The 23,491-nt window shown below is 39.6% G+C and overlaps 1 protein-coding gene across 4 annotated transcripts in view; it reads left to right on the top strand.

The window, feature by feature from the left end:
- TRIM44 (tripartite motif containing 44) overlaps window positions 1–23,491 on the top strand; it is a 110,089-nt gene that overhangs the window by 29,266 nt on the left and 57,332 nt on the right. For all 4 annotated transcript variants that reach the window (XM_020904968.2, XM_070473180.1, XM_020904969.2 and 1 more), the window contains exon 3: window positions 14,772–15,011. In XM_020904968.2, coding sequence (XP_020760627.1) covers window positions 14,772–15,011 — 240 coding nt within the window. The remainder of the gene's footprint in view (window positions 1–14,771; window positions 15,012–23,491) is intronic.

The raw sequence follows: 23,491 nt of genomic DNA, 5'->3' as shown, positions 1-23,491 counted from the left end.
CACCTTAATTCCTAAGTCAGTCTGATTAAATAGACATGATAATCCCCATTTTACAATTGAAGAAGCAAATATGTAAGAGGTTTAATGACTTGTCCGAGGCCACAGGGCTGGTGATGGCAATCAACTGCCTTTGTGTGATTGCTATAACAGAATTAGTAGCAATCACAGGAGGTTTTTAACTTTTTACTTATAGAAGATGGGTTGGGAATAGTATACAAATACAGTCTGAGTTTGTTCAGACTTTTAGGGGAAAAGTTAAATCAAGTATCCCATGCTTTCCTTTACTTTTATGGCAAAAGAGCACAGACACTGGAACAGGGTGATTTTATCCCAAGCACTGGCACTTAATTACCTCCCTCATTTGATTTGACTGAACCTGCAGTTTAATTATAAGGTGAGACTGATCATAGTTCATCAGGCTCTCTGTCTATCAGATCTAGTCCCTTAGATCTATTTCTCACTTCCACTGTATAATCATAAGGGATTTGATTTAGGTCATATCTGAATGGTCTGGTGGTTTTCCCTACTTTCTTCAATTTAAGTCTGAATTTGGCAATAAGGAGTTCATAATCTGAGCCACAGTCAGCTGCCAGTCTTGTTTTTGCTGACTGTATAGAGCGTCTCTATCTTTGGCTGCAAAGAATATAATCAATCTGATTTCAGTATTGACCATCTGGTGATGTCCATCTGTAGAGTCTTCTCTTGTGTTTTTGGAAGAGGGTGTTTGTGACATTGTCCAGGAGACAGGGAACAAGACCATCCCCAAGAAAAAGAAATGCAAAAAAACAAAATGGCTGTCTGAGGAGGCCTTACAAATAGCTGTGAAAAGAAGAGAAGCAAAAAGCAAAGGAGAAAAGGAAAGATAGTCCCATTTGAATGCAGAGTTCCAAAGAATAGCAAGGAGAGATAAGAAAGCCTTCCTCAGTGATCAGTGCAGAGAAATAGAGGAAAACAACAGAATGGGAAAGACTAGAGATCTCTTGAAGAAAATTAGAGATACCAAGGGAACGTTTCATGCAAAGATGGGCTCAATAAAGGATAGAAATGGTATTGACCTAGCAGAAGCAGAGGATATTAAGAAGAGGTGGCAAGAATACACAGAAGAACTGTACAAAAAAGATCTTCACGACCCAAATAATCACAATGGTGTGATCACTCACCTAGAGCCAGACATCCTGGAATGTGAAGTCAAGTGGGCCTTAGGAAGCATCAGTACGAACAAAGCTAGTGAAGGTAATGAAATTCCAGTTGAGCTATTTCAAATCCTAAAAGATGATGCTGCAAAAGTGCTGCACTCAATATGCCAGCAAATTTGGGAAGCTCGGCAGTGGCCACAGGACTGGAAAAGGTCAGTTTTCATTCCAATCCCTGAGAAAGACAATGCCAAAGAATGCTCAAACTACCGCACAATTACACTCATCTCACATGTTAGTAAAGTAATGCTCAAAATTCTCCAAGCCAGGCTTCAACAATACGTGAACTGTGAACTTCCAGTTGTTCAAGCTGGTTTTAGAAAAGGCAGAGGAACCAGAGATCAAATTGCCAACATCCACTGGATCATCAAAAAAGCAAGAGAGTTCCAGGAAAACATCTATTTCTGCTCTATTGACTATGCCAAAGCCTTTCACTGTGTGAATCACAATAAACTGGAAAATTCTGAAAGAAATGGGAATACCAGACCACCTGACCTGCCTCTTGATAAATCTGTATGCAGGACAGGAAGCAACAGTTAGAACAGGACATGGACCAACAGACTGGTTCCAAATAGGAAAAGGAGTACATCAAGGCCATATATTGTCACCATGGTTATTTAGCTTACATGCAGAGTACATCATGAGAAATGTGCTGGGCTGGATGAAGCACAAGCTGGAATCAAGATTGCTGGGAAAAAATATCAATAACCTCAGATATGCAGAGGATACCACCCTTATGGCAGCAAGTGAAGAAGAACTTAAGAGCCTCTTGATGAAAGTGAAAGAGGAAAGTGAAAAAGTTGGCTTAAAGCTCAACATTCAGAAAACAAAGATCATGGCATCTAGTCCCATCACTTCATGGCAAATAGATGGAGAAACAGGGGAAGACTTTATTTTTGGGGGCTCCAAAATCAGTGCAGATGGTGACTGCAGCCATGAAATAAAAAGACACTTACTCCTTAGAAGAAAAGTTATGACCAACCTAGACAGCATATTAAAAAGCAGAGACATTACTTTGTCAACAAAGGTCCGTCTAGTCAAAGCTATGGTTTTTCCAGTAGTCATGTATGGATGTGAGAGTTGGACTATAAAGAAAACTAAGTGCCAAAGAATTGATGCTTTTGAACTGTGGTGTTGGCAAAGACTTGAGAGTCCCTTGGACTGCAAGGAGATCAACCAGTCCATCCTAAAGGAAATTAGTCCTGAATGTTCATTGGAAGGGCTGATGCTGAAGCTGAAACTCCAATACTTTGGCCACCTGATGCAAAGAGCTGACTCATTGGAAAAGACCCTGATGCTGGGAAAGATTGAGGGCAGGAGGAGAAAGGGAAGACAGAGGATGAGATGGTTGGATGACATCACCGACCCAGTGTACCTGAGTTTGAGTAAACTCTGAGAGTTGGTGATGGACAGGGAGGCCTGGCGTGTTGCATTCCATGGAGTCCAAAGTGTTGGACACAACCGACTGACCGAACTGAACTGAACTAAGATTAATCATACTATGTTTTTATTAATGAGTACCCTGAAAACAGAAACTTTTGAGAGGCAGATAAGAAATGATGCAGGAAGATTGGTTACATGGCTTTGGCAGCCTGAGAAGAATTTTCTAAACTGTAGTTATTTAACAGGCCCTGTGGTTCTTAGGTTAGCAGATTGTTAGCTCCTCGAGCAGATGCAGTAGGGTTTCAGTCAGCCAAGGAGAGCAAATATGATAGAGGCAAGCTGTGCAGTTGAGGAGCTGACGCCACCTTCAGACTCTGTGTAGGTGCTGAGGAGTGGAGTGTGACCTGTCCTTCCTGCGTTTTCTGTGCTTCATGTCTATGTCATGGAGGTAGATTGTATCTAATCTTATCAAACTAGAAAAGGCTCTGTGACAATTTGACCGTCTACTGACACTGAGGCAAGGAACCTCTGACTTGGCATCTGTCCTCTTCAGTGCCTAGGGTCTGTGAGGAAGTCCTTCCCGTGTTCCTTTGGGAAATTAGAACCTACTCCCAAGGGTGTGGGCTCTCTTTCTCTGGAGAAGTGACTGGAGCTGTGTATCTATGAGAGCTCCGTGGGTACCAAAGGAAAAACTCACCATAAATGTTGCCGCCAGGCGCCTCTGTCCATGGGATTCTCCAGGCAAGAAAACTGGAGGGGGTTGTCATGCCCTTCTCCAGGGGATCTTCCCAACCCAGGAATTGAACCCAGGTCTCTGAGATTGCAGGCAGATTCTTTACCATTTGAGGCACGCAGGAAGCCCTAAACGATCACAGTTACTGTTACCTGGGCCAGCAGGGCAGTTCTGCTGATACGTCTGTGTTCCCAGAAAGTACTAAGTTCTTCCCATGTATTATTTTGTATAAACATCACAGAAATGTCTATGAGAGCCATATTATTAGCCCTATTTTACCAATGAAAAAACTTACCCCTTTCTGAGCTTCAGAAGCACAGAGTTAGCCGGGCCAACGTGAAAAGCTTTCTCTATCACCACTGACTCCACCAGCTTTACCATTCTGACCCTCTGTGGCAAAGAAGACCCAGAAAACCTGAGCCCTGCACCTCTCGGTGCCCTTTGCTGAGTATTCCTGCTACCGTGGGGTAGTGTTGGTTTGGTGGTTTCTATGGTACGCAGATAGCTATGGCTTTGCAGGAAAGATGTTTGGGCAGAGAACCAGAGTGGAGGTGTGGAGGTGATGGGTGGGTCTTGTTTTGACATTGCTTTCATCTTCAACAGATAAAATAGGCTTTCTTTGTATATTTAAGTCTAAGAGGTTTAAAAATAGTATAATTTCTGTTTAGTTGCCCCTGAAATTTTCAGGGTCAGTTCCTACCTCCCACTTCCTAAACAGTAACTCCTGACGCAGAAGCCATCTGTCTGGTTTCTATGTACGTTAAGGTAGAAGTAAAACTAAAAACAAGGTGGAGTAGATGCTTTCACTCGTCTTCATGTTTGTTAAAGGTCTCTGGGGACCCAGTCTTCTACTTTCACATTTCTATAGGGGGCACCCAGAATTTTTTTCTGTCCACTCAAGCCAAGTGTTGCTCAGAAGCTCATGATTGCTTTCTCTGTTGCCACCCTTGAGCCAGGCAGAGAGAACCATCTTAAGAGGAAGCCACGGTACCATTCAGAGGGAGCCCAGCATCCCTGTTGAACTGTTCTCTGGTGCATCCGGTTCAGTGCCATGACTCCAGGTTCCACGTCAAGTTCTCATGGCAGGAAATTCATAGCAGCCGACAGCTCGAACAAGCAGTCCTGGGAGGAGAGTGCTTGCATTGACGCCATCACCGTGGTGGTTAGGTCTCCGTCTCTCACGTAGGGCTGCTTGTCAGTCTGCTGTGACTGTGTCTCACAGATGACTGGAGCACACAGTTGCTATCCACTTCACAGCTGATTAGCAGATTCAAGTGTTTATTAGGATCTTTCCAGCACCACGCCTCTGGGAAACATAGTCCTGAGTCTCTAACACTCTGTGTATGTGTGCGCTCATGTACATGTGTGCTCATGTACATGTATGTTGAGGAGGAAAAACCATGAAAGGGAGGATATTCAAAGAAGCATATTGCCGGGTCTTATACATGAAACTGATAAAGACCAAGAGTGCTTAGGCTCAAGTACCAAAGTTTACAAGCTCAGGAAGAAGCACTCTGGCAGAAATAGAGGAAGGCTGAAGTATTCTAGCTGAAATATGGGGCTCCTATGCATATTAAAAAACAGAGACATTACTTTGCCAACAAAGGTCTGTCTAGTCAAGGCTATGGTTTTTCCAGTAGTCATGTATGGATGTGAGAGTTGGACTGTGAAGAAAGCTGAGTGCTGAAGAATTGATGCTTTTCAACTGTGGTGTTGGAGAAGACTCTTGAGAGTCCCTTGGACTGCAAGGAGATCCAATCAGTCCATCCTAAAGGAGATCAGTCCTGGGTGTTCATTGGAAGAAATGATGCTGAAGCTGAAACTCCAATACTTTGGCCACCTCACGCGAAGAGTTGACACATTGGAAAAGACCTTGATGCTGGGCGGGATTGGGGGCAGGAGGAGAAGGGGACGACAGCGGATGAGATGGCTGGATGTCATCACTGACTCAGTGGGCATGAGTTTGAGTAAAGTCCGGGAGTTGGTGATGGACAGGGAGGCCTGGCATTCTGCGATTCATGGGGTCGCAAAAAGTCGGACACGACTGAGTGAACTGAACTGAACTGAACTGATCCCCGAGAATGTGATTCTTCAAGTCAAAGATACAAACCTAGCTGAAGACTATGTAAGGCAAATCTAAGGACTAAACACCAAGAAGAGCTTGAAGGGCATATGTAGTTACCATGTCCGAAAGGGTTAAGGTGGGATTTGAGGTCAAGATTAGAAAGCCAAGGATTCTGGGCCAAGTGGAAATGAGAAAGGAGAAAAACCTGGCTGAAAACAAGTTGGAGGTAGGGTTGGAATCCTAAAGAGCTTCTTCAAATCACTCAGAAGCCCTTTGTGACTTAGAACTTTGTTTCAGAAAATTAGTGGTGCAAGTGAGAGTGGGGATAGTTTAACATAGGTGGGTCTAGGTGGGGGTGGGGGTAGGGGTAGGTGGACCTTAAATGGAGTGTTTGAGTCTAGAGAGTGGGTATAGTTATTTAGTGGGGAGTAGTGGGAGACAGTGCAAGAAAATGTATTCACTGGTATAGGGGCAGGCTTCTTCAGCCTGCCTGTGATGGAGAGACAGGTGTGGGATGGCTTCTGACACTTGGTCAGAAGGTGCTGACTGCCATTATGTGCCAGATCCTAAGCAAAGATGTCATAACTTTTTCCTCCAGATATTAAGTACATCTATGATCTAGTGGAGAAAATAAAACCTGAATCCAGAGTTTAAAGCCTGGGTGACTGCCTAAACTTTGATATTGTTAAGGGGAGAAAGGAACAGACAAGGGTTGAATGGAAGATACAAAAGAATAATACTGCATTTAGAAGGCAGATTACGCAAACTATGTGAGTTCAAGCTCCAAATTTGCCACCTGCTCTGTGTGTGAATTTGGGCAGGTTTCTTACCCCCACTTAACCTTAGTTTCTTCATCTATAAAACTGATATAATAAGAATTGCTACCTTATGATATCATTGTGATGATTAATTGAAATAGCATGTAAAGTGCTTAGAATAGTGCCTAATATGTAAGTGCTCAAAAGGATAGCAGTGACAGTGAGGAGGACGAGGGAGAGGATTCTGTTTGATACTTGATGGTTTAAGTAATAGGAAATTATCGAGGTAGAGATACACATCAAAAGGAATTGTGAGACTGGAGACCTAGAGAAAAACCTCGGCTTTGAAGCCATCTCCATTGAGGTGGTAGTTGAATCGCAAAGATGAGATGAAACTAATACGGAGGAAGTTATGGAGAGAAAGCAGTTTTGTCTCCAGAGAACATTTAACAATGTCTGGAGACTCTTGTTTGTCATAATTGGGGACGGGGAGCAATGTATCATCTACTACATAGAGGCCAAGGATGCTGCTTCATATTTTACAATGCACAGTTCATTTCCCCCGACAGCAAATACCAACAACAGATGGAAGTGGTGCCAAGGTTGAAAAACCCTTGTGGTTTCCTCAGTCACAGTCGTCTGGAGAGGATGTGTAATGTTTGCAGGGATGAAACTGATAAACATACAGCCAGGGAAGTCCAGGTCACAGAAACCACGGGAGAAGAGAGATGAAAGGCTGGGGGCTGTCAGCAGTGTCAGCAGAGAGCTCAGTCGTGAGAGCGGATGGAGTCAGCCAACAGCAGAGTCTTCAGTGCCGGAGGAGACCGCAGAGCAAGTTTTATGGGACTTTCTAAATGAGCTTGGTGGTTAAAGGTAGGAGAGAGGGCTGCGTTGCCATAGGAAAAGGGTTATTCTGCTTTCTTCTTTACTTCTCAGTCTGACTGTATCAGGCTAACAACTTCTAGGTCAGACTCCTCCTCCTCTGATGCCCCCTCTTGCTTTAGCAACAAATGTGATTAGAGGCAAATCTGGATTAGTGAATTAGTTCCAAGAGTGTAACATTTGTGCAGCTCTATCATTTTAGAGATAAAAGGGAGACTGAATTTAGCTTTTCACTTTTAACAGCTCAGGAGCCCGAGGCCCTGAGAGATTCCCTGACTTATCCAAAGTCACGCAGCTGGTTAGTTCTAAAGGACAGGCCTGAATGCCAGCCACGGCCACTGACTTCCCATCCCAAGTGCTCACTTCTGTGCCACGCTGCCTTCCAGCGTCTCGTCCTGGTTCTCAGAGGAAGGAGGTTACTAGATAGAGTGGTTTTCAGTGTGATGACCTAGATCAGGCTGATCTGAGGTGAGTCTTTGCTCTATAGCTTACCTGCTGTGTAACACCAGACCAGTGACTTCATCACTGGGGGCTTCAATTTCCCCTACCCATAAAATGAAAGTATTATTGCCTCCCTGAGGATTAAATCAGAAACACATCTGTTTTGATGTGCCATCTGTTCTGATGGCACTTGGAACACTGCTTGCACATGGTCACTCTTAATATCTTCATTATTATGATTCATAAGACCCTATCTTTGTCACAGATTAAGGGGCAAGAGAATGTCCAGTGGTAGAAAGCAGGCCAAAGTTAGACATGCCTCTGAGTCACCCAGCCTTGCTCCTAACCGTATCTCCTACTTTGCCATAAGAGCACTATAGTGAGGGTTGGTGTTGCTGTAGTTATACAAGATCTTAAAGCAGATATCTTTCCACTATATTGTGTGATGTCTTTATGTCATTGATGAGCCTGGAACTTCTCAAAAGTCAGTGACTTCACCCTTCAGGTCACTTGCTGAGTCAGCTAATTAGACCTTGACAATTTTGAGTCTTCCTGTCTATGAACATGGACTGTCTTTACAATTGTTTTTTTCTCTTCTAATTTCTTTCATTATAGATTTCCTTATGCAGATTTTGTACATATTTTGTTAGATTTATACCTAAGTCTTTCATTTTTTGAGTGCTAATTTAAATGGTATTGTGTTTTTAAATTCAAATTCCACATGTTCATTGATGGTATATATAGGAAAGTGATTGATTTTTATATATTAGCTTTATGTCTAGCAGCATTGTTATAACTGCCTATTAGTTTGAGAGCTTGTTTTGATGATTCTTTCAGATTTTCTGCATAAATAATCATGTCAGTTGTGAACAGAGACTGCTTTATTTCTGCCATCTCAACCTGTAAACCTTTTATTTCCTTTTGTCTTTTGAAAAGGAGAAGTGAGATAAAACATCCTTGCCTTGTTCTTGATCTTGGCTTGAAAAATCTAGTTTCTCATGACGCAGTATGCCATTAACTGTAGATTTTTTTTTGTATACTTTTATGAAGTTGAGAAAGTTCTTCTCTATTTCTAGTTTGCTGAGAGTTTTTATCATACATGGATATTAGATTTTGTCAAGTGCTTTTTCTTGTGTCTATTGATATGGTCATGTGATTTTTCTTCTCTAGACTGTTGATTATAGATTAGATGAACTGATTTTCAAATGTTGAACCAGCCTTGCATACCTGGGGTAAATCCCCCTAAGTCATGGTATATAATTCCTTTTATACATTTTTGGATTTGATTTGCTAATGTCTTATTGAGGACTTAACTTTGAGCCATATTTCTTTTTTAAAATTACTCTTAAAGAGAAAGTATTACACATTATTGTAGAAAACTTGAACTTAAAAGTAAAAAGAAAAGCACTCTCAATTACAGCACTCAGACATAACCACTCTCCAACACTTTGATGTGTTTGTTTTGCTGCTGTTTAGTTGCCAAGTTGCATCTGACTGTTTGTGACCTCATGGACTGTAGCCCGCCAAGCTCCTGTGTCCATGGAATTTCCCAAGCAAGAATCCTGGTGTGCGTTAGTTGTTCAGTCGTGTCCCACTCTGCAACTCCATGAACTGCAGCCTGCCAGGCTCCTCTGTCCACAGAATTCTCAAGGCAAGAATCCTGGAGTGGGTTGCAATTTCCTTCTCCAGGAGATCTTCTCAATCCAGGAATCGAACCTGCATCTCCTACATTGGCAGGCAGATTCTTTACCACTGAGCCACCAGGGAAGCCATATTTATTCTAGTCTTTTTAATGCAAATAATAACTGGAACAGTAAATATCATTATTACTTCATTGAGTGAATACTTGAAATAACTAAGTGATAGCTAAGGTAGCGATCCCATGGTACTCTTAACAAAGTGAGGAAAGAAGGTAAAGAAGACACTAATGACTACTTTTGTCTAGAGGCTTCTGATGATGAGAAAAATGGTTTGGAAGGAGATTAAATGTTCATTTTAATAACCTTTTCGCTATGCTTCTCAACACCCCATTGTAAAATCCAAGCAATCCAGGCTTCTAACCATTGTCAGGAAAATTTTTGTCATCTCTCGGAATGTTGGTAATAGAATGTGGTTCATAGTTTTGGGTTTTTTTTCATAGTTCCTATCTGCTATGCTTCTAAAAGTGAGGTGTAGTGAAAGTGTTAGTCACTCAGTCGTGTCCAGCTCTTTGCCACCTCATGGACTGTAGCCTGCCAGGCCTCTCTGTTCATGAAATTCTCCAGGCGTGAGTACTAGAGTGGGTAGCCGTTCCCTTCTCCAGGGGATCTTCCCAACCCAGGGACTGGACGTGGGTCTCCTACATTGCAGGCAGATTCTTTACTGTCTGAGACACAAGGGAAGCTTCTGTTAGATAATTTCCCAAGCCTTAGGAATGGACAGTTGTTTTATTCATAAATACTGGCTATTCCCCTCATACACAAAAGACAGGAAATGGGAGATCCAGGCATCCACTGAAAAAGGACTCTGTCCTCCTTGAGGATGAAGCTCTTCCCTTGTCTGCCCTCACTGGAGCCTGGCAGAGGTTTTCAAGGAGCTCTCTTGAGGTAAAAATGCCTCAATAGGTCCACAGGCTATACTGGCCGCCTTAACTTTGAGATTCCCTACCTGGAAGTTTCCATGGACACTGGCATGCTGAGAGGGTACTGTGTTGTGGGAGTGAGGACAGATTACAGCATTGAAAAAGTTCCCCTGGAACCTTTTTTTTTTTTTCCTTGGGATGGACTGCTTTAAAGTTATTTGCAGGAGATTTGGCTAATAGAGCGAGTATTTCTGGAAGCTTCAATCAGGGTAAACTCAGATGTGTTGCTTTTGTGCAGCTTCCTGTTCCTGACCCTGTTTCATCTTTCTCAGTTCATCTCAGCAACACTTTTCTGGAACAAATCCATCATGCTTTCTAGCTAGTATGCTTATTGTTTTTATAATCTTCCTATAATAAAAAGTAAATAAAACCTTGGTTTTCTACAGGCAAGCCAATGAGGAGTTAATGATTTCCAGCTCATGTCAAGCCCATCGAATGGTAGTGTTTTCAAGTACAAGCTCTTAATTCAGGATTTTCTGTATTTAATTATGTATATGTAAAGTGACAGTCTGCATGCCTCTTGGGTCTGGTCTGGCTTAGAAATATTAACTATAATAGCATATAGAAAGTACCACGGGATGAGACTTAACTCTTCAAATGTACGTCCTTCATCCCAAGATTCACTTTGGGGAAATAACATCCTAGTGGGGATAATAACAGAAGCAACCTGTTAACAGCAGAAATATCTCATTAAGAAGAAATAAATATGAAGAACTTGAAGCAGGCGGAAGGGGATCCTTAGAGGCAACATGTTACAGCAGAAGGTACACCAGTCTAGACCAGAGGAAAGTTGGTTTCTAAACTATACTTTGTAACTGTACCTCTCTGGGGCTTTTTTTTTCCCTCACCAGAGTTGGACTCAGCTCTAGTAAGAACAGTCAGATGTTCACTAGTTAGTTCTGGCCATTCACAAATGAGCTGCTTATTCTATACAATGCTGTGTTTAAGTAATTTTAGAAAATGCTATGTTTTTCACCAAATACACCTATAAGAAAGATATATCAACTTGCTTATAACCTAGGTCTTTAAAGTTTTAACAACTTAGGTACTAATCAGTTGACCAAAGAGAGCAAACTCTTTTTCTGGTTTCCTTTGTGTAGGGGACCCAGGTCACTCAGATACAGTTTTCCTGGAGAGCACCTCCAGTGCCTCAGGGAGCACTTCAGGGAGGATGGGGCGGTTTTTCTTTTAACCAGAGTGGTTTTACTTTGGGCTCTATTATACTTCGGGTTTCTACATTAAGGCTTTGTTTGGGGCAAGGGAAGTTCTGTGGCTTTAAAAAGGTGTGACAATTACTAGCAGATTCTATAAAAAGGAAACTTCTACATCACCAGTCTTATCAGTCTGTGATACATCCAGCCTTCTCTCTTCTTTGATTATGAAGAGCTTTCTCTTTTGACATAACTTGCGTGTAGTACGGTCAAGAGTATGGGACTATGACTGTCATCTTTGGGAAGCTGTAGGTTAGAGGCTACCTAAATTCTAGGAAACCTACTCAGAAATGATGTCAGTGGCTCCCAGCTATCAGTGCTGATGTGAAGGGCCGGCTGCTTCTGGAGAACTGTGAAGTTTATAGCAGGGTGAAGTTTTGATGAAGGGTTGAAATGAAACCTGAAAGGAAGTTTTGAAAGTTTTGTTTCATTTCTGCCATTGGTAGCTGTCCTTTCTCCAGAGTGCTCAACCTATTAACCTTCCGGTGGCCTAATCCCCCGGGGAGCCTCTCCTTTGGGCTCTGGATTTAAATGAATGCCATGACCCAGTTTGTTCTTGCCATTTTGAACTAGCCTGGAGAATACCTCTTGTTGATTAGTAGAGAATCGGAGTGAGAAGAAGGCAGAAAGGTTTTATAAAGTATTCTGCCTTCAAATCTGTGGCCTAATCTGTATAAAAATAAATTGCATAAAATAAAGGTTGAAAAACCTATGTAAAGTAAAGGAAAATAGATAATTTATGTTTTAAAAACCATGATTTATTCACCTACTGCAATGTAGTCCCCACCTTTCCTGACTGTGATGTCAGCTTCTTAACTTCAAATCACATGTGTATGTGATGTCTAGTGAAGTCGGTTACAAGTCAGTTTTTATTATGCTGTCCATTTTTAGTCACTTGGAAGAGCTTTTCTTAGGAATTCAAAAAGTTTATACCTTAGTTAAAGATTTAGTCTCTAAAGAGAGGTCTTATAAGACTAAATTTATTTCAAGGGTAGAGATCCAGATTCACTGATAAATGATTACCATAAAGCATAACACCCTTGAAATATATACACTAAAAATAAAAAGGAATTATATAAATAAACACAAATCACAGTTCTCAATCTGATAAAGAACTTGGAGGGACATTAATAACATTTAACACTCCCCCTCCCCTTTTCTTTAGCACTGGGGAGAGGACCTGCAAAGAGTATATGAATTCATGAGGGCTTATGTCACTTTGTCACTTGCCTTTTGAATGGATAGTGTCCTGCAGGCCTTATTTTGCACTGACGCTTTTATGGCAGTGTTACAAAAGCTGCTTAAAGTATCAAGCCTATTTCAGTTTTTAAGAGGCTAATAGAAAATGGCCTCATCTTCCTCTCTCCTTTAGTCTTTTTCTTTCCTAGTCTCCTTTTTAGGTTTTCCCAGTTTGACTTCCCTTCTGACAGACTGTTACAGTGAACAGAGCCCCAGACTGGGAGCGAGAAGATTGGAGAGCTCAGGGTCTCCTCCAGGATTATAGCTGGGTCTGTTTCCTTATCTGTGAGACGGGGGTTCACTTAGATGACAGCTACTTTCTCTTTCAGCTCTAAAATTCTCTACTGGCTTTTGTCCTTTTGTCTACTGTTCTGCCTCTTCCCTGTTTCCTACCTCAGCTACTCAATATGCAGAGTTGTTTAACAATACTCATAAAATAAACATGGTTATGGGGAAACATCAATACGTGAAGTTGCTGGCAAGATACGGCATTTGGAAATTCAGATTTGGTAGTTTCTCATTTTGTTTGCCTTATGCCCTAGCCAAATGCAGCGGAGTCATATTTTATTTATTCTACACAGTTGTTGTTGCAAAATAAAACAATAATATATTTCACTCATCAGAGAGTAAAAATTTAAAGACTTGATATTATCCACTCTTGGGGGAAGTGTAGGAAAATGCATACGTCACACATTGTGGGAATGTAATTGGTGCATTTTTTTTGGAGGACAGTTTGGCAGTATCAGTCAGTAGTTTCAGAATATATATATAAATTGGTTCAGTGATTTCAAAGGTTTCTAGAGAAATTCATATGCAAATATTAAGAGGTATGGCCATTGATGTTCATTGCTGTCCTGTTCATAAAAGCAAAAGTTTGGACATATCTTGTATTTCTATTAAGAAGGGAAATATTTAATGGATATATTTATTCTTTTATCTCTGTCTCTATAAATGTCCATATCTGTATATACCCGTATCATACAGGCATTAAAAATAATACAATGAATGAAGTTGCTCTGTATATACTAACTTTTCAAGTAGGAAATCAAGATGCAGAACCACACGTTCACCATGATCCATTTATATAAAAACAACATAATTGTCTGTATGTGTACAGCATACTTTGTTTTACTGTGGTTCAATTCATTGTGCTTTGCAGATACCGTGTCTTACAAACTGAAGGTTTGTAGCAGCCCTACATTGAGCAATACTCTTTTCCCAGCATCGTATGCTCACTTTCTTTCCCTGTGTCACATTGTGGTAATTCTTTTAGCATTTCAAACTTTTTCATTATTATTGTGTCTGTTATATTGTTGATCTTTGATCAGTGATCTTGATGTTACCATTATAAAAAGTTTATGACTTGCTGAAGGCTCAAATGATGGTTAGCATTTTTTAGCAATGAATTATTTTTAAATTGAAGTATGTATATTGTTTTTGTAAACATAATGCTCTTTCATACTTAATAGACTACAGTGTAGTATATATTTATACTTCTATATACTTTTATATAATTTTTATATGTACTGGGAAACCAAAAAATTTGTGTGACCCTTTATTGTAATATTCACTTTACTGTGTTGGTCTAGAGCAGAACCTGTGTGTCTCCAAGGTATGCCTGTGCATATATATATGTACACACACACACACACACACACACACACATAATGACCAGAAAGGCATGGATCAGACTATTAACAGTAACTACCCACTGAGGAGGAAAATGGTACTGGGAAAGAGAGAGAAAGAATTTCTCTCTTTTTTTTAATATACATAAAGAATCTGTCTGCAGCATAGGAGAGATGGGTTCAAGTCGTGGGTGGGGAAGACCCCCTGGAGAAGGCGATGGCACCCCACTCCAGTAGTCTTGCTGGAAAATCCCGTGGACGGGGAACTCTGAATGGCTGCAGCCCACGGAGTCACAAAGAGTCAGACATGACTGAGCAACTAAACAGCAGTATCTATTAAATTTTTAAAAAGTGATTATGTATTACTGGTATGAAAACAAAAAAATAAAAAGGAAGGATAAGGAATCACTTCCTAAAGAATGAAAAAAGCAAGAAGAGTGGCAGGAAATTCATTAGAGTATCCGAGAAACATTGTTCAGAGGATAGTCCCAAAACTTCAGGATAGGATAGGACCCACGGTTTGTGTTTTGGCCAGGGCTACCTTGCATTTAGAATAATAGCCCTACTCTCCCATTTCTTTGCGTGTCCAACGTATTCTTACTCGTCTCTGTTCTGCAGGTAACTCGGGACCAGATGAAGGTGTTTATACAGCAAGAATTTAAGAAAGTTCAAAAAGTGATTGCGGATGAGGAGCAGAAGGCCCTTCATCTAGTGGACATCCAGGAAGCAATGGCCACAGCTCATGTGACTGAGATACTGGCTGACATCCAGTCCCATATGGATAGATTGATGACTCAGATGGCCCAAGCCAAGGAACAACTTGATACCTCTAATGAATCAGCTGAGCCAAAGGCGGAGGTAAAGGAGAATGCCTGTAATAAACCAGCAGCATGAAAAATAGGCAGAAGCTGACTGCCATGTTTGTTAATTCTGGAAATTCCCCCATTTTGGTCCCTAAACATGAATGGATTGAAAGCTTTAATATGACGTAAGTGTTTAGACTGGTGTGTAAACCAGTTTGGAAATATTGGCTGCTCGGGCCTGTACTCAGAAACTAGGCCTAGTAAAATATGTGTACACTGTGACTTAAAGGAGTGTAGTCAATGGGGCAGATACTGTTCCCAGTTAATGAGGGAAGCCAGAAATCAGAGCCAGAGAAGAGGACAACTGACAGATTCCCAGTTATTAAATGAGCCTATAGGTAAAGTCACCGTAGGGATGAGAACTAGGCTGAATGAGAATGTCAGGAAGTGAGTATAAAGCAGGCCAAAATAAAAGATTGGACTCATTTTGTGAATAGTGAAAAGGTGCCTCAGGCTGGTCTTTTTATGAAGCTAATGCATAAATTGGGGGCATGACTAATGGATTGAGGGGCATAGGGGCTCAGGCATTGTGAGGATCAGAAATATCAGTGAAAGACTCAAGGTAAATGTTGAATGACAATTTTAGTCACTACGTTCATTGTTATTTTGTAACTAGAATAAAAGAATCTTAAGACATTTTACCAAACAACATATTCAGGCATTTAGAATCTTATTTCTTAAAAAAAACAAAAATTAAGGTGGCCATTTTTTTTTTTTCATTTTTAAGTTAAATGCAAATTGCATGTACTGTTTTTACTCTTAAACACAAGTGGTTTACATTGTATCAAGGCTGCTGGCCCCAAGAAAGACATGAACATAGAAAGGATGGTCTTGTCCAACTTCAGTATTATTTTTGTAGCAACGTGTATAAAATTCAACCACTGTTTGGGCAACCTTAGGAGAAAGTGAGCCTAAGAGATGAACACATTTACATCTCTTAATTATACTGTTACCTTATAAAAATGTGAGGTTCAACATTTGTTCCCCTGAAAGCAAAGCACTGAACAGTCTCCAATACAGTAACCAAGCTGTGAGTTAAGATGTGTTTAAACATATGTAAGACCTTTAAGACTAGTTTTTTTTCAATTACATATATCCAAATGACAGTGTTATAATTCAAATTGAACAACAATAACAGGAACAAAATCTTTATAAAATAAGAAATGGGGGAAATAAAAACTGACTTCTAAACCAAATGTACCCTATTTCACGGAAATGAATCACTGGGAAACATGGTGGCCATTTTTTAAAATGCATGTGCTCAGTCGCATCTGGCTCTTTTCGACCTCATGGACTGTATCCTGCCAGGCTCCTCTGTCCATGGAATTTTTCAGGCAAGAATGCTAGAGTGGGTTGCCATTTCCTACTCCAGGAGATGTTCCAGACCCAGGGATTGAACCCACGTCTCTTGTGGCCCCTGCTTGGGCAGGTGGATTCTTTACCACTCATGCTGCCTTGGGAAGCCCGCATGTGAAACATGTTCCAGCCACTGGAGAGAGGCTGTTGTCGATGCGGTTTCATACCATTATGTTGAAAAGTCTGGTTAAGCTTCTGCCAGGTAGGTTTAGGGTGGGCCTTTCTAGAAGAAAACCTAGGAGAGTCCTGTGGATTTTGTAGTATAGCTGCTGACTCAGTGAGCTCAGCCTTAACGCATGATTTTGCCTTGGCCCAGGAGAGCCCAGCCAGAGAATGATCCAGCCAGCTAAGCAGCCAGGGTACACCCAGGAGGCAGGTACCGCTGGTGTCGTCCTGACGGGAAACGAAAGAGGCCGTTGCTTCACTCCTCTAGAGCTTTCGATTAATTTTCATCAGTGTGTGAAAGGAATAGAATAGCACCTGTTCTTTTCATTTCATCCTCCCCAGAATTAACAAAGTGTGTGCCTAAATAGGTTTCTAGACAGGTGAGAGGGCATGTTGCATACCATCTGCCACATGTCCTGTTTATACCTGTGGGAAGAACAAGGAGAATCAGTGTCCTGGACCGCTTTGCATTCCTAAGACCTTTTACTCTGTGGAAATGGTCACTGTGTGTCTTTTTAAAAGTCAGTTATAAATAACAATACATTTATTTTAAAATAAATTTATTTGACATTTTTTCTTTAATATTGGAGTGGACTTTGTGTCCAAAATCCAAGCAAACAAAAGTTTCAGCGTTAAGAGATCATTGGCATGACTCTGTCCCCAGGTCAGCTCAGATTGGACCCTTCACATTTATTCTGTGTGTCGATGATTTTTTTCAGAAATAAAGATTCAATTTTGACGAGATCTCCCTCTCTTTTATTTTCATTTCAAATAAAGAATTTAGCCCCTCCCCAACATTAATTGTCCTTCAACTACTTGAGTAGCTCAGTTTCACTCTGCTTGTTAACTCTGATGGAATTGCTCTTAGGGGTGCAAAGATGACACGCTCTAAGGACCAGGCAATGTACACAGTAAGCTATTAAAAATGAGAAGTAACATACATCTGGCTAAAGCTTTTACACAAAGCTATTGTTATCTCATAGCTGCTCATTCCAGCTAATGTGGTGACTTACTGATCAAAGCAAATTTCCAGTACTTCTCTAACTCAACAGAGGAATTGTTTTCTTCTCTTTGCATTGTATAGGTTTTTAAAAATTTCCTGAATTTTTATTTTGATCAGAAAATCCTACCCAACACTTTATTATGAAAAATTTCATACATATAGCAAAGTTGAAAGAATTTTATAGATAACACCCATATCCTGACACCAGGATTCTGCCATTAACAGTTTACTGTACTTGATTCATTTTATGTATACAGCCGTCTTTCCAACCTCCTATCCTCAGTTCTTCTTCGCATTTAAAAACAAATAGCACATTCTGGTTCTGAACAAGGTGGAGTAAATGCATTTTCTTTGTACTCTTTCCCACTGATCACAGCAAAAATTCCTAGACAAAATACTGAGTCACCTACCAGAAGATTCTTAAAAGTGGAGAAAAGATGTCAGACTGACCACGGATCTTGGGATATGAGGAGCCACACCACACTGAGTTCCTTGGGAGGAGCAGAGGCAGGGTTCTTGCTTCCTATATATATATCCTGGCCTGGGTGTCCTGCAAGCTAGAAACACTAATGAGCACAGACTAGAAGAACATCTCCAAGAGAAAACCGACTCTCTAGCCAAAGGACTTGGAAAAGGGCAGTTCAGCTGAAGAGAAACCCTTTAATCATTTCTGCCTATTCTGGATGAATGGGCACGGTGTTTATAATAGTGACTGTAAAATTCTGGTCTGATAATCCCTAATACTGTGCCAAAAAAAACTGCATCCCTTCCCATCCTGAACTGACACCACAGTAGTGGAGCCAGTGAGGGAAAACCTGTTTTACACCCTCACCTATAGTAATGGGGTGTCATTTTCCTCCATGGAGTCTTTAGGTAAAAGTTTGTACCTTCCCCTCACAGTAACTAAGTGACGCCTACCTCCTATGGAGCCTGAAGATGGGACTCCGATTTCTCCCTCTCCTCTGCAACAAGAGGAAGGGACTAGCAAACCGTCCCCTGCGGGGTTCTCTGGTGGTTCAAATGAAGAGTACGTCTGCAGTGCAGAAGACCTGGGTTCGATCCCTGGGTCAGAAACATCCCCTGGAGAAGGGAATGGCAACCTCCTCCAGTATTCTTGCCTGGAGAATTCCATGGGCAGAGAAGCCTGGCAGGCTATAGTCCAGAGGGTCTCAACTGAGCGACTAACACTTTCACTTTCATATCACCCCTCCCCTTGGGCACTGTAGATGGGGCTTTAATGCCTCCCTCCCGCCCTGCATTAACTAGGCAATGCCCCTCCCCAGCTGACTCAGCGGGTGGAATCATACCTTCCTCCTTTACTTGGTAGTGTTGAGTTGGTTCCCCTCCTCCTCCCGAGCTAGCACCAATGGAGACCATAGACTGGAGCTCTGTCATCTGAAGGAGGTGACCAGAATGGCACCGCAGAAGTTTTATAAACTCAGATGACATGTGAACCATAAGCCATAAAAGTGATGTAGGAAATGTGTTCTGAACCTAAATAGGTTGACAGCCTTCTAGAATAGAGGATATAATTAGTAACCGGAGCTTATAATGGCTAGGATATAGTCCACAGTTACTCATTATACCAAGAACCAATGAAATCTCAATTCTAATGAGAAAGAAAATCAGGAGATGGCCACACCAGGAAGACACAGTACTAGGGATTATCAGACCAGAACTTTAAAGTCTCAGTAAGCAGTAACAAATGCTGGAAACAAATGAGAAATATTTTAAAATCTCAGGAAGGAAATATTAATAAAAGACACAAAGAAGGATCAAATGAAATTTTAAAGCTGAAAAATACAATGACAGACATGAAAAATTCACTGGACTGGCTCAATGGCAAATGGGAAATGACAGAGGAAAGAATCAGTTAATTTGAAGACACATCAATAGACCCTCAGTCTGAATGACCAAGAAAAAAGATTGAAAAATAATTGAATTGAATCTCAGAGATCTGTGGGACAATAAAGAAAGCTCTGACATACATGTCACTTGTCCCACAAGGGGAGGAAAAGGAATTTCTAAAATTTGGTTGAAAAAGTATAAACCCAGAGATTTAAGAAACTGAATGAACCCAAGTGAGATAAACCTAAGAAATCCATGCCTAGACTCACCAAAATCAAACTTCCAAAAACTTAGGACAAAGAACAAATCTTGAAATCAAAGAGAAATGACATTAGACATGGGAAACAATAATTCAGATGAACATGGTTAGAAGTAAGATTTTTCTTTTATATCCACTGAAATTATTAAGTGAATTTCTTCCATTATTCTGGTGTGATGGCTGATTACTTTGGTTAATTTTACAATGTTGAATCTTGCATTACAATACTAAACCTTGCAATCCTGAGATAAACTCCCACCTGATCATTTTGTATTATCTGAGTTCAATTCATTAATATTTTGTTGAAGATTTTTATGTCTGTGTTCAGAGAGAGATGTGCAGTGAAAGCGTTAGTCTCTCAGTCATGTCCAACTCTTTGTGACCCCGTGGACTGTAGCCCACCGGGTTCCTCTGCCCATGGGATTCTCTAGGCAAGAATATTGGAGTGGGCAGCCATTCCTTTCTCCAGGGGATCTTCCTGACCCAAGGATTGAACCTAGATCTCCTGCATTGCAAGCAGATTCTTTACTATCTGAGCCACCAGGGAAGCCCCCTTCAGAGAGGGAGATTTATTTGTTAATTTATATTTTTATAATGTCATTGTCAGGCTTTGGTATTAGGATAGTGCTGGCCTCAGATAACAACCTGAGAAGTTGTTTCCTCCTCATCTATTTTCTGGAAGAGTTTTTGTAAGATTGGTGTTATTTCTTCCTTAAATATTTGGTAGAACTTATAAGCAAAAGCATCTGTCGTAGAGTTTCTTTATGTGAAGGTTTTTGATAGCCAATTTAATTTTTTTGATATAGACCTATTCAAATTTTTTCATCTTACATTGATTTGAAATGTTAAAACTGGTTTTAATTTTCAAGGAATTTGTCATTTTCACCTAAGTTGCTTTAGTTTTTAGTGTAAAGTTGTTCATATATTTTCTTATATTTTTTAATTGTCTGTAGTCTCCAGGGATGGAGGAGCCTGGTGGGCTGCCGTCTATGGGGTTGTACAGAGTCAGACACAACTGAAGCAACTTAGCAGCAGCAGCAGCAGTCTCTAGAATAATAACCCATCTTTCATTTCTGATCCTGATAATTTTTGATTTTCCCTCTTTTACCCTTGATCAGTCTATCTTATATTTTATTAATTTTGTTAGTCTTTTTAAAGAACTGACTTTTGGATTTGCTAATTTTACTCTTTGTTTTCTATTTTGTTTACATCTGCTTTTTTCCTACTCATTTTGAGTTTACCTTATTCTTTTTTCTGTCTTCATAGATTGTGGATTTTACTACTTTCTTCTTTTATGTAAATTTTTAGATCAATACATTTTCCTCTAATCACTGTTGAATCATACAATTTGGTCATGTTGTGGTTTCTTTATCATTCAGTTTGAAATATTTTTTCATTTACCATGTGATTTCTTCTTTTTGTTCATTGATTATTTAGGAGTATATTGTTTAGTTTCTAAATATAGGGTATTTTCCTACATACCTTGTTATTTCTAGTTTAGTTTCATTGTCAAAGAGAACCTATTCTGAATGAGTTCAGTCATCTAACACTTACTGAGGCTTGTTTTATGACCTGTCATATGGTCTTTCTTGTTGAAAGCATATGCACACCTAAAAGGAATATGTATTCTGTAGTTTGAAGTGTGGTGGTCTTTAAATAGCACTTAGGAGTTCAGATAATTTATGTTTTTACTTATTTTTATGTCTACTTCTATCAACTGCTGAGAGAGGGATGTTACATTTCAAGTATGATTAGGGATTATCTATTTCTTTAATTCTGTCAGCTGTTCTTCAGATATTTTGAAGCTCTATCACTAAGCAAATACGTATTTATGATTTTTACATCTTCCTAATGAACCAGTCCTTTAATCATTATGAACATTCCCTTTTTCTCTATTAATGCTCTGTCTTAATATCTGTTTTATCTAATGTTAGTAAAGCCAGTCTAGTGTTATGCTTACTGTTTTTGTGGTTTATATTTTTCCATTCATTTGCTTTCAATCTGTCTGTATTCTTAACTGATGTCTCTTATAGATAACATGTAGCTGGGTCTTAGTAATTTATCCATTCTGGTAATCACTGTCTTTTAATTAAAGTGTAATATCCATTAACATTTGATGTTATTATTAATATGGTTAAATTTAGGTCTACCCTTGTATGGTTTGTTTTCTGTTTTTGTTCTTCTCATTGTGTTTTCTTGCTTTCTTTTGGATTTTTGAAACATTTCCTTGAATCCCATTGTAATATATCCATTGGCCTTCTAGCCCTATTATTTTGCATTATTTTTTAGTGGTTTCTGTAAGGATTATAGTATATATCCTTAAATTTTCAGTCTACATAAAATTAACTTTTACATAAAGTGTAGATAGCTTGAAACTATATAGGTCAATTGACCCTCTTTCCATATCCTTTATGTTTTAGTTGTCATATGTATATAATTTATATATGTTATAAACACTGCAAGACAGCTATAATTTTAGCTTAAAACTGTTTTTAAGGAAATTAAGAAGGGAAAAAGATAATTTCATGTCTTTGTGCTTGTGTGTGTGTATGTAGTTTTTATGCAAGTTTGTAATAATAGTTGCTTAACTCTAAATTTACTTAAGGTTGTTTACATAAACTTAAAGCAGTTAATTTTATGGTATTAAAAATTATACCCCGATAAAGCTAATAAAAACATCTCTAGGTGTCCTACGCACCCAAGTGCTATTTGCTTTTTTTTCCATGAAGATTATTCTAAAGCCAGCAAATTATTTGCCAGTATAATATATAGCCAGCAGAATATATAGCCAGTATATTTATTTGATTCCAAGTTAAGGCCTTTTCTTTGAGAGTATGAGTTTGCTCTTTGGAGTGGAATGTCCTATTTCTGGCATAAACCATACTCATACTGTTTCACTTATAAGGTCCAGTTTCAGTCTCTTTTTAAGTGAGGAGGAAAACATTTGAAGAAAGTTGAATGTAGAATCCTTTTTTTATGTAGTTTTTTTATACCATTTTTAAATTGAAGTATAGTTAATTTACAATGTTGCATTAGTTTCAGGTGTATGTCAAAGTGATTCAGTTATACAAATATATCACACTTATATATATATAAATTTGATATATTTATATAACTGAATCACTTTGATATATATACACACATATATGTTTATATATATATATTCTTTTCCAGATTCTTTTCCATTATACATTATTATAAGATATTCAATACCATTCCCTGTGCTATACAGTCAATCCTTATTTTTTAATCTATTTTATATATAATAGTATATATCTGTTCCTGGAGTAGGAAATGACAACCCACTCCAGTATTATTGCCTGGCAAATCCCTTGGAAAGGGAAGCCTGGGCAGACTGTGGTCCATAGGTCTCAAAGAATCAGACACTACTGAAGCAACTTAGCATGTATGCAAGTATGTATCTGTTAATTCCAAACTTCTAATTTATGCCTCCCCACCCCTTACCATTTGGCAATCATAAGTTTGCTTTCTATGTCTGTGAGTCTTTTTCTGTTCTGTAAATAAGTTCATTTGTACCACTCAGTCTGCTATTGAGGAAAATTTTCCGAGTGAGGCTTGGCCTTTAAGGATGGGAATTAGCTCTCAGAACAGGAATGTGCATTTCAAGTAGTAGGGAGAGAATGGGCTCACCTTTTACTCGCAAGATTGCTAATCCTCTGAATGTCTGCTGACCCCTTCAAAATTGCCTTATATGTATGTGCATTTGTTCTTGCATTCATTTGTTCATTTCTTCAAAAGTGAAACTCTCACCCTGTTTTTCCCATGCTTTTTGATAGTGATTATTGTTTTTAAAAAAAATCACTTACCTATAGGCAGCAGAAAT

The sequence above is a fragment of the Odocoileus virginianus genome, chromosome 10, assembly GCF_023699985.2.
Source record: "Odocoileus virginianus isolate 20LAN1187 ecotype Illinois chromosome 10, Ovbor_1.2, whole genome shotgun sequence".
Classification (NCBI taxonomy): domain Eukaryota; kingdom Metazoa; phylum Chordata; class Mammalia; order Artiodactyla; family Cervidae; genus Odocoileus; species Odocoileus virginianus.
The sequence above is the reverse complement of the archived record's forward strand: the minus strand, read 5'-3'. Positions and strand labels throughout refer to the sequence as shown.